The sequence below is a fragment of the Epinephelus moara genome, chromosome 6, assembly GCF_006386435.1.
Source record: "Epinephelus moara isolate mb chromosome 6, YSFRI_EMoa_1.0, whole genome shotgun sequence".
NCBI classification, from domain to species: Eukaryota; Metazoa; Chordata; class Actinopteri; order Perciformes; family Serranidae; genus Epinephelus; species Epinephelus moara.
This window is the reverse complement of record NC_065511.1, coordinates 19,217,141-19,229,037: the sequence shown is the minus strand read 5'-3', so window position 1 is coordinate 19,229,037 and position 11,897 is coordinate 19,217,141. Positions and strand designations below refer to the sequence as shown.

General features: G+C 43.6%; 1 protein-coding gene across 2 annotated transcripts in view; it reads left to right on the top strand.

The window, feature by feature from the left end:
- The first annotated feature begins 1,022 nt into the window (after positions 1-1,022).
- The window catches only part of LOC126392535 (transmembrane protein 65-like), a 66,612-nt gene continuing 55,737 nt past the window's right edge, over positions 1,023-11,897 (top strand). For both annotated transcript variants that reach the window (XM_050047981.1, XM_050047982.1), the window contains exons 1-2: positions 1,023-1,273; positions 1,549-1,882. In XM_050047981.1, coding sequence (XP_049903938.1) covers positions 1,585-1,882 — 298 coding nt within the window. In that variant the 5' untranslated portion in view covers positions 1,023-1,273; positions 1,549-1,584. The remainder of the gene's footprint in view (positions 1,274-1,548; positions 1,883-11,897) is intronic.

Here is an 11,897-nt window from a genome sequence, read left to right as displayed (position 1 = left end):
TGGTGAGCTTTTACATCATGAAGGACAACAGGACCAGGTGTGGCTCATGAGGTCAGTGATGACCCTCTGCCTTGACCTGCCTCCTGTAACACAAAGAACAGCCAGGAAACAGGCATACCAAGTGGAGCAGAGGGCTCAGCACATGACCTTGAAAGCAGCAACTGAAAATCAATTAGATGAACAGTTCTTTCACTCATTGATCTCTCATGTAGTGCAGCACAACGAGCTGTGTGTCCATTGTATTGCTTGTGACAAAGCTTTTACACGAAACATCTTGAAAATAATGTGGGACAGTGGGTGGGAAATACTGTCCTGTACAGTGGATAAATCCTGTACTACCTTTAATTAGTATGCAAACAGATGAGGTTCTTGCTTTTATCCACCAGAGGGCGCTCTTGTCTTTTAACATCCAAACATGGCTCTACTTGTGTAACGCATCACTCCTCCCTCCTTAGAGGCCTGGAAACACTGATCAATAAAAGTACAGCCAAAATAATGAATCTGCCACTCTCTCACACACACACAGAGGGTCTTGAAATACAGCATGCATGAACCAAACATCAGATTACAAGTTAAACAAACCTTTTCCCCTCAAGTGCAGACTTTCTCCTCTGCACAAATAACTTCCACATGTAGTCATATTTCCATGGGGTGTGACTGTAGTCTGGATGAATAGCTCAAATGCCCCACGTGCATAGTAGCAGAGGGAGGGATGGGCACACACCCAGCAGACAAAATTGACAAACACTCCTTTTATTATGGAGACTAACCGCCTTTCTGTGATACAGTGCACTGAAACCTACACTAAGAAATTATTTTTAAATCTCATCTCAGATAATATTTTCTGTCAGGTCAAAAAAATTAATATGCAGGATCATTTTAGTGATGTTATAGCAGACGCACTGTAGTATATCATGAATACAGCTGACTGTCCTGTGTGCTGAATGTACGTACGTGTGATGGTGCCGTCACAGTTACGCACGGAGCAAAGCAGCGCTGCTATTGGGAAATATTTTCGGGGCTGCTGGCCGCTGACGTGCCCTCCCATCCGCCTCACACCATCCTGCCAGCCAGAGGTTACAGCAGCCGGGATTACGCTCGCAAATATGTGATTTTGTACAAACACTACACACAGTTAGGTGTCTGAGGTTTGCGCGCGGATATCTCCACCATCTCCCCGCTGGTGAATCGGTAATCCGCCGGAGCTGCTGCTGTATATCCAGGGTTCCTTCTTGTGGAGGTTGTTGGACGGGACAGCGGAGCATCGACTGAGGTGCGTCCGATAAAACAAGTTACAGTTTGATTTTTGGGGCAGCTGCCGCGTGTTTTCCTGCTTTATGTGTCACATAGGAGGCTTGGATGAATATGTTTGTTAGATAACATGTTATTGTTGTTGTCAGGCCCGTGTTTGCCCTGAAATAACCCACGCTGCTCCACGTTATGGATGTGTAGTGTGTTATCATGCGATCCTTGCAGCGATCAAATTATTGTTATTATAATCAGGATGATATAACCAGGCCTGCTGTATCGTCCACTGTCCTCCATCAGGTCCCCCGGCGCATTGCTCAACCCCCCATCCCAGCGATGCTGCCCTGCCTGCGGAGAGTCCTTCGGCCCGCCCTCTCTCTGAGAGCCGGGACTGGGTTGGCCACAGCCGGACTCGGCAAGCAGCAAACACCCGCCGTGGCGCGCTTCGCCTCGGAGCCTCCCATGTCCATGATGGTGCAGCGGTGTAACCTGGGCACACACCCGCTGAAGGAGCCCGTGGAGCCCCTCAACTCGCCCCGGGGAGCCAAGGAGTTTATTTATACTCTCCATCCGTCTGAGAGGACCTGTCTGCTGAGAGAGCTGCACAGGTTCGAGTCCATAGCCATAGCTCAAGGTAGGTGATGGGCGACATGGAAATATATTTACAGTAGGAAAACCAATTAAAATACAGATCAGGGATCCTTTTGAATTTTTAAGCCATACAAGTAATAAATAATCTTCAATATATATATAACATAGCAGGTCACCTCCTATTCTTTATCAGAACATGCTTTATTAGATACTTAATAACTGATCATAATTGTTTTTGCATCGTCCATCATCAACAGTAGGTCATAGTGGACACCACAAGCAATTAAGTCTGTGGTCAGATGCTCATCTATCAGCGTACTCATCACTGACACAAGCAGCTCCAGGCTGTATTATGATGAAGTACACTAGTGTGATTGAGAGTAAAATGTAGGTAACATCCTGGTGGGTAATGGAAGTCGTAAAAAATTGTAGGTTGCAGCTGGAAGACTCTTATTAAAGTCTAGTTTTTCTATAAGATCGTATATAGTTCCACGAGGGACAGCTAACCCCTGTGTGCCATTTTGCAGCCGACCCTGATCTCGGACCTCTGACCTCCCTGAGAAGGTCTGTTGACAAGGATCAATACATCACTCACACACTGTTTCAGTAGGGAGGAGACTACAGCAGTGGTTCCCAACTGGTGATTCATGGTCCATAAGTGGCTTGCAAACATGTCAAGTTTGTAAGAAATTCATTTTATTTTATGTACAGTGAATTTCTGGTACAGAGCTTTTATTTTTGAAATGCCCTTTCCTTCTGTAGAGTGAGGAAAGCTACTTAGCCGAGACAGCAAACTAACTCGATGACATGGCCAAATGGAAGTATGGCACTCAATGTATTAAACAGTGTGGACCTTGATCTAATGACGAAGGAGAAATCTGAACCCCGTGGCTGGACCAGTTGGGTATCCCTCAGCACCTCAGCCTGTAGTTGGTACTTTCAGATGATGTTTAAATACAGCATCAGATTACGTCCCAAAGTGAGGCATTAATTGTTTTTCACAAAACATAAGAATGAAGTTATGATATTATAGGAGGAGCATGGTGGCTGTCCCACAGACACAGCGAAAAAAAAGGAAGTGGGTCGATCAATACCTCGACTGAAGCGAATAAAAAGAGGGAACGCAGGGAGACATGAGTGATGATGAAGACGCTCGGCAGTACACGAGGTTCTCTCTCGAGGAGTATGCTGCTCTGAGCTCCTGTCACCCTCTATATTTCTCTCCAGCTATAAAGACTTAAAAATAGATCCTCATCTTTTTTTTTTGTCTAATGGCTTGGTGTTTCCTCCCCGCCACATTATTGGATATTGGATTTGAACGAACAATGCAGATCTAGAGTTATTGAAAAATAGCTGGGAAACTTGATCAATACTCTTTTCACTTTGTCACAGAAGATATTGATAAAAAAAAAGATTAAGTACTGTTACTTTGTACCTGCAGGGCTGCAGTGGAGTGAAAGAGTTTTCAGTGGAGCTTTGTTTACTGTAGTGTCTCATGATGGATAAATGATTCACATCATGTGGGACTCCCTGTAGGGAAGCTTTAGATATCTCTGACCTCAGAAGATTTGAAGTCTCTCAATTCCTTTGCACCAGCAATGTGAAGCTAATGCTCTTATTTTAGATGTACTCTTTCTTGTTAGTTCACTAGCTTGACTCAGTGCACAGTACACCTGGCTCCTTTAAAGGGATAGTGCACCCAAGAATGAAAATTCAGCCATTATCTACTCACCCATATGCCAAGGGAGGCTCAGGTGAAGTTTTAGAGTCCTCACATCCCTTGCGGAGATCCAAGGGGAGAGGAGGTAGCAACACAATTCCACCTAATGGAGGCTGATGGCGCCCCAGATTAAAACGTCCAAAAACACATAATTGAAACCACAAAATATCTCCATACTGCTCGTCCGTAGTGATCCAAGTGTCCTGAAGCCCCGACGTAAAAAGTTGTTTGGAAATGTGAGGACTCTAAAACTTCACCTGAGCCTCCCTCTGCATATGGGTGAGTAGATAATGGCTGAATTTTCATTTTTGGGTGCACTATCCCTTTAATAGAGACAATTTCAAACACAAGTACACAAATCAGCTTCACTATAACTTGCAGCATTCACAGACAAAGCACTTGTCTTTTGCTGGACACATTTTCCCCACAAATGCAACATGCTAATGTTATTAGCACAAACCTATGGCATTTTACATTGTATAAATTAGCCTTGCAGCTAGCGGACTTTTCCTCTACTCATATGAAGCCAGGGACAACAGCAGCATTTAACAAAGGTAACGTTACAAAATTCAGCTCCATGACAACTCACAAGGTTCACCGACAAAACAACTGTCTTATACTAAACACGTTTTCCAAACACATGTAACATACTAACATTATTAGCACAAGCCTATGGCATTTTACATTGTAGAATTTCGCCTAGCGACAAGTAGAGATTTCCTCTACTCATATGAAGCCAGGATAAATCACACACAAGACTGAAAATGCTATTTTGTGGAGGTTTTATTGTCGTCACAATTTATTGATTCTTATCTGAAATTCAAGTAAATAAAAGCTCCGTTTCCACTGAGGGAAATGGTTTCAGACAGCAGGTCTGCGTCACCGTTACGCTTAGTTACATTTCTGGGGAGGTGCATATCCCCTTAAATCCTTCACACTGGATCTTTAAGTCATATAGCATCCAGCTGCTGAATGTTGCGCGTACATGCATCAGTTGCTATGAATAGTGCCCTGTGTGTACTGTTCCTTCTCATAGGCTCTGAATTTAACATTTAGCAACAACATACACAAATCACAGTGCAGACTGTCATTGTTAATATAAGCATGCCTTTGACAGTGTGGCTTGAAAAGTTGCATCTGTTTGTTTGGTTCAGTTGTTCTGCTTTTTAACTTTTTACCTCAGAGAAAGTTTTTCAGGAGGAAAAAAAAGCAAATGTTGCATTATTTTTCTATTTACTGGTGTCATTACTCACTCTATATGATCCTGCACCAGAAACATAAATATAACTGGGGAATGAGGAGGCATGCTGCTGTCAGCTATAGCGGGATGGTATTGATTCTTTACATGATTGATCAGGTCAGAACAGTCAGTCACTTCTCTGCGCTACACTAACACAGACAGGCGAGTGATGCTTCTGCAGACTGGCAGTAACCTTAGTGGTTATAGTAGTAATTTTAACAGTGATTGTAATGCTGAATGTGGTGATTACAGTGGCAGTAAAGACAATGGCGAGGATTGTTAATCCTGACAGTCATCTCACAGTGATATTGCTAAACAGACAAACAGTGCTGTTGTATTGACAAGTCCATCATACGTTATTGTGCTCACACCTTTAGTGATAATTACAGCACAATAATATTAGATCCTGTTCGATTCCAACAAAATTGTTTCCCCATTGCACAGAGGGTATTAACTTGTTTTGAGGAGGAGGAAAAAAATCAATCGCCTGATTTGAAGTACCTCTCCCTTCCTCATTCCCACTCTGTATCCAGACTCTGGGGACAGAGAGAATTGTAGAAACTGCCCAACCCCTCATTACAAGGTGTTTCAATAAGATTCTCCATGCTCTACGCTCCTAACAGGACATCATTATTTTCCTGTCGGATGTGGCTGATGATCCACATGCTGCGAGCCTTCTCCCCGTGCAATATCAGCATTGAGTAAATAGCGCCAAATCCCTCATGACACTCATGGTGGAGGGTTTTATATCATACACTGAGGCTGCAAATGCAAAGGATCATACTCAGTTTGGGCCACTGGAACAAGCTGCACATAGTCAGTAGAAAACCATAATTTCAGACCTCTAAGACCACTGAAATCCATTAGGCATAGAGTGACATGGATATAAATGGATTGACATTGCTAGGTTTATTTAGGAAAATCCACCACACATTCTTCATACAAAGAGATAGTGTGAGCTAGTGCACTGAGGTGACTGTATGCAGAGGACAGCTGCTTCCCTCTGCTCTCTCCTATGGGGCCTGCCTGGCTGGAGCTCGCTGACATCCTCACCTTCACGCTATAAACCCCCTCAGGGATTGTCTTACCTACTGTATGTGCAGGGCTGCAGAGGAGCTGAATCAGTGGTTGCTGGACCGGTCGACACAGTGTCTCACCGACTTGGCAGCTGAGAGATTGATTTTTTTAGACGGGTGCTTATCAGCATCCATCATCATTCCACCCAGAGGCTGCATGACACCTAAAGCAGGGCCCTTATTTTCCTGGGGTTTACATGCAGGTTGGGCGCATGGTGAGAAAGCTGGATGTCTGCCTGTGGTTGAATGTGCTGACATTTCTTTGTACTGGGCAGTCCTCGGGGTTAATGGAGTCTACTGCAGTGTGTCCATGCTGGCTGTAGCTATGTTAACTGAAAGAATTCATCTTTATTCTGTATTGTGGTCTTAGATTTATACATGTGCTGTGATAAGATGCCTGCCTGGACAATTAGTCAGTTTACTTGCTACTCTGTTTTTTTTGCCAGTGTATTTTTGGGCAGCTGTGCCTCTGGAGGAAGTTCAGTTAAATCCCCAGCTCTTTGAATCTGCGTGCCAAAGTATCCTTGGGCAAGATACTGAACCCAGAATTGTCCTAGGTGGCTGTGCCATCGGTTTGTGAGTGCATGTGAATGTTTAACTCATGAGCAGGTGGCACCTCCTATGGCAGCCTCAGCCAGCAGTGTATAAATGTGTGTGTGAGTGGGTGAATGTGACATCTGGTGTAAAAGCACTGTGAGTGGTTGAAAGACGAAAGAAATGCAAGTCCATTTACCATTTGTTTTGGTAAACATTTGGTTATTGGTCTGAGGTCTGAGGTCTGATTTGGTGACCTCAGAATTGCATCTCTGTTTTTTGCAGATGATGTGGTTCTGTTGGCTTCATCACACTGTGACTGCCAGCATTTACTGGGGTGGTTTGCAGCCAAGTGTGAAGTGGTTGGGATGAGAGTCAGCACCTCTAAGTCTAAGGCCATGGTTCTCTGCCGGAAATCGGTCGATTGCTCCGAGCGAGGGAGTTCAAGTATCTCAGGGTCTTTTTCACAAGTGAGGGTAGGATGGAGTGTGAGATGGATCGGCGGTTTGGTGCAGCATCTGCAGTGATGAGGGCGCTGTCCTTGACCGTCGTGGTGAAGAGAGAGCTGAGCAGGAAGGCAAAGTTTTCAATTTACTGGTCCGTCTATGTCCCAACCCTCACCTATGGTCATGAGCTCTGGGTACAGACCGAAAGAATGAGGTCGCAGATACAAGCGGCCGAAATGAGTGTCCTCCATGGGGTGGCTGGGCTCAGCCTTAGAGATAGGGTAAGGAGCTCAGACATCCAGAGGGAGCTCGGAATAGAGCCACTGCTCCTTTGCGTTGAAAGGGGTCAGTTGAGGTGGTTCAGGCATCTGATCAGGATGCCTCCTGGACGCCTCTTGTTAGAGGTGTTCAGGGCACGTCCAACCAGTAGGAGGCCCCGGGGCAGACCCAGAACACACTGGAGGGATTACATATCTCGTCTGGCCTGGGAACACCTCAGGGTCCCCTAGGCGGAGCTGGAATGTGCTGCTGGGTAGAGGGATGTCTGGGGTGCTTTGCTTGGTCAGCTGCTCCCACGAAGCGGTTGAAAATGGATGGATTGATGGATGGATGGATTCCATCTTCTATTAGCTCTGTTATTGGTCTCCACCAACTCCTGAGGGAAGTTTTTGGCTCTTTAGCTGCTAAATGCTCCACTATGTTCACCAGGTAATTGCTACCTTTGCCTCTCTGCCCTATGGTGCTGGGCAGCTAGAGTACAGTCTGTTTTTGCTGCAGCTGGAAACGAGTTGATATGCCAGGCCAGAACAGTAAAGTGATGGGCCGTAAAATCAAAACACTTGGTTGAAAATGCTAAAACACTCCGCAGTGTTGAGGAGAACTGCAGAGTCGGTAGAAAATGTTCTGTTTGTCATAACAAACAACCCCCTCCACATCTGATTCATTGTTCGTAGCAGAGTGTGCTGGAAAAGGGGGCATTGGATCAGAGAGTGGATATGGGAAGGCTTTGTTAATATGCCTTTTCAGAGCTGAAAACTTCACTCAGCATTCTTTAGAAGTGATGGTACAGTCTGGGGTCAGCTTCACTTTGGGTCTTCTGTATTAATGTCAAACACAACTTTTGTGTTTACATTTTTTGGTGAAACAGATAATGTTGCCAAGTCAGTGCAATGAGAGGCAAACTGATGTTTCTTTTGCCTTTGCCAGTTTCCATGCCCAATTTAAAAAAATTGGTTGTTTTACTTTTAAAACTGTATCCTTAAGACAAATATCCGCTAGGCATTTTAGACACAGAGACTTACAGCCAAGATACTTCCAAGGAATGGTTTGTTTGAGCGTAGACAAGGGAAAGGGTTAGAAAGACGCAAGTTCTAGAGAAGGTCGTACACAAGTACGTTCCCTTGTTCTACTATTTGAGGTACATTTCAGACCTCTTGTACTGTTTTGAAATGACCCATTCTCAGAGAACTAAGATGAGAGAAGTTGAGGAAAGCAAGGTGAGGTGGGAGTGCAGACACTCAGAGTGGATGAGGGCAGAGAGGACAGACAGGAAGAGAAAAGGATAATAGGGAGAGAAGTAAAAACTATGAGGGAGCCTTCATAACTAAGATTGGTGCAGAGCTACTCAGACATGTTTCATGAGAACATCAATACCAATTTCGTTCTTTCAGGACAATTTGCTCGATACTTTTTAGTTTGTTTGACTCAAGCCACAAAGCCAGACAGAACAAAAATGAGCTCATGATATCAACAAAGTTTCAGGTTATTATTAAAGACAATGAAGAGAATACCCATCAGGGATGTTTTGTGATTCATGTTCATGACAGTTGAGAGAATAAAACTCACCCTCCGAACAAAAGCACAGCTGAAAACATTTGTGCCCTACAGCACAGTTAAAGTGTGGATCTTAATGGCTAATTGTCATGTTTGAGATGTCAGACGCTGCGTTTACATGCACAGTTAAGTCAAGCTACGGTCATAGCTCAACTTAGTCATATAATTGGACTACTGTCCTTGTCCCAGTGTTCAAGCATGGGAGGGGAATTTATCGACCAAAGTATGTGCCAGCTCCACTATGATAGGTGGGATTAAAACTTGTTACTGTAGGGCCTTATTCCAGTGACATATTGCAAACTCCCATCCATGTTTTTTTTTTTAAATATTACAATCAGGAGAGACTTATCTTTATAGTAAAAAGAATATTTATTAACATGTGCACATAAGAATGAAAATATGGAAAGTCTTTGGTGATTAGACCCCATAGAGATAATATGATTTAAGGAAGGTGATGTATCCATAGTCGAATAGGGAAGTCCCCCAGAGTCTAGACCTTGGTGGTGGTAGAGGCGGTGAAGATGAGATGAGAAGAAGATGGAGAAGTGCTGATGATCGGGATGAGTAGAGGAATGAGCCTTTGTTAAGCTTGTCCTGGACGCTGGATATGATGGCTGGAGGTGAACAGGCTGGAGGAGGGCGCGGTGATTCTGCCTAAAATGACAGCTGACAGCAACAGAAGAGAGAGCAGATTTAAAATTTTGCAGTAGCATCCTGATTGGCTGATAGAGATCGTGGTGAAGTTTGATTGAATAACCAGAGGAGTGAATGCCCGTAGCCAGCTGATAAGATAAAGCTGTGGGAATGGGAGGGAGAGAATTGTGAATTGGTGAGCACAAAGAAAATCTCCCCGATTGAACTTTAGCTGAGCTGACACAGCTTGAACTGTGTCTCCTTGGTCATCCAAAAATTCACAGCTCTGGATGTAGATTTCGGCATGCTAGCATCTTCTGTTACGCATTTAATGCTATTCGACCTCGGGGTTAAGGCCTGGGGCGGAAACTGTGGAGCATGCGCAGAGCACCTAGGCCAGTTTGGTTGATTGCATACTCCCAATCACATTATCTGGGTGTGCTAGTCTGACTTTGAGAAATTCATTTGTACGATTTCAGTCGGACTAACACAATAAATTGGTTTCCCAATGTCATGTAAATGTACAGAGTGATTACACTGTCAGAGAACAGTCCTCGCACAGTCCTTTGCACCATCAAGAAATATTTGCCTAGGGTAAAATATAAATATTTGAATTAGATACTACTACTATTTGAATTAGACCATCTACTACTGGAACTGTGATATTCAGATCAAACTAAGACATGATTATGGAAATAAAAAGGCCTCATTGTAACTATGATGATGAAATATTATCTTCAGATTTACTCAATAAACCAAATTACATCAAATTAATATACTAAGATTGTTATTTTCAACCCAAATGTTTGAAATCAACCATGGAGAATGGGACTGTGATGAGAATGGTAGTTGAAATATTAGTTTAAATGATACAGTTAGCCTGAGGATTAATGTCGTCACTTTGTAGAGAGAAATTAAGACAAGATTTTGAGTAGAAGGAGAAGAGATGAATGAGAATGAATAAGCAACCAGAGATCCTTCTGTTCCATCTGTGATCAGCAGTTACTGGGTGATTCAGCAACATCCACTACACTAATGTGGTTTTCCCACAGGCCTGCTGGTGAAAAACAAAAATGTGAGAGGAGACGAGATAGAAGAATTTCCCCGTCAAGCCGAAGCACTGGTGAGGGAAAGTTAATTGGAGATGCAGAAGGAAAGGAGAAATAGCAGCGAGAGGACAGAGGATGTCTGGATGTTCTGTACGACTTGTTTTGTTGTTCACCTCGGTGACCCCTGGAGGCTGCAGCACAAAATCTTAGGGGCATAAACAAACCTATTCTGCCTTTCATTTTCATCAAACAACCTGTCTTACATTTGTCTTAAAGTTTTGAATTCTTCATCACCCTTTCCCTTTGAACAATGACCAGATTCAGCAGGTATAATGAATCCATGATCAAAGCTTCCATCTTCTTTCCTCCGGTTTGTCTGTTTCAAGGGGAGGCCCTTATATTTTCCGTGCTGAATGCATTGCTTTCATAGTGTCTGGTGATATTATACTCCACCTTTTATGTTGAAAGAGGAAGCTATATCCTCTCTCACCGCCTTTCAGGTTATATAACCTTCGAAAGCCCATTTTCATTTCTTCATTCTGCATCAGCTCATGCTGTCTTATTGTCATGCTAATTCACACACACTGCTGCATAATGTCACTCCACGGTGACATTTACCCCGCTGTGACCCACGCACAAACACAAGTGACTCTCTTCAGTCAGATTTTTTTTTAAAAAAAAAAGTTGAGGCATCAGCACTGTTGAGCATTTGCAAAAAGCAACAGTGATTCCCACTGATTTAGAGTTAATAACATGCCAGACAGTCCGTTCTGTTGCTGCCCAGTGGAAGCTGTTGCTGTGACATTTGTCTGGTAATAAAACACACCATTCATCACACAGAGTGTAAACACGCTGTGTGTATTTATTGAGTGCAGTTTGCTGCCAACCACAGAGCAGCAGCCATTAATAACTAATCAGTCTCAGCGTGCCGAGGAGATTTCAGACTGAGCGGTTTTACATTGGAAAGTTTTCTAAATTGCTGGGGGTGCTGAACTTATTTGGCTTGTGACCCTACAAACGATTTAGGTTAGGGGCGTCGGTAACGTAGTGGATAGTGCCGGCGCCCCATGTACAGAGGCAATGCCTCACTGCAGCGGTCACAGGTTCGACTCCGGCTTGCGACCATTTCTGCATGTCACCCCTCGCTCTCTCTCTCACCCCCTTTCACTCTGTCCTATACAATAAAAGGCAAAAAAAATCTTAAAAAAAAAAGATTTAGGTTAAATTATAACTGCTGTAGCTGATGCTGGAAAAAATATGAGCAGATGTCGATGATGATGAGTGAGTCTTTTTCCTTTAAAGGATATTATTTGATTGATTAGTCGTACATGGACACTTGACCAAAACTGACAGTTTGCTAAGCCCATCAGGGCTCAACAATAAGGATTGCCCGATTGCCCGGGGCAAGTAAAACTCACGGTCGGGCATGTAAACTAACAACTCACTTGACCGATCGGGCAAGTTGCTAAAAATAGTAAAAGTTAATAACTAATTGATAAAATAAATGTATTTTAAAACGTGCTCTTC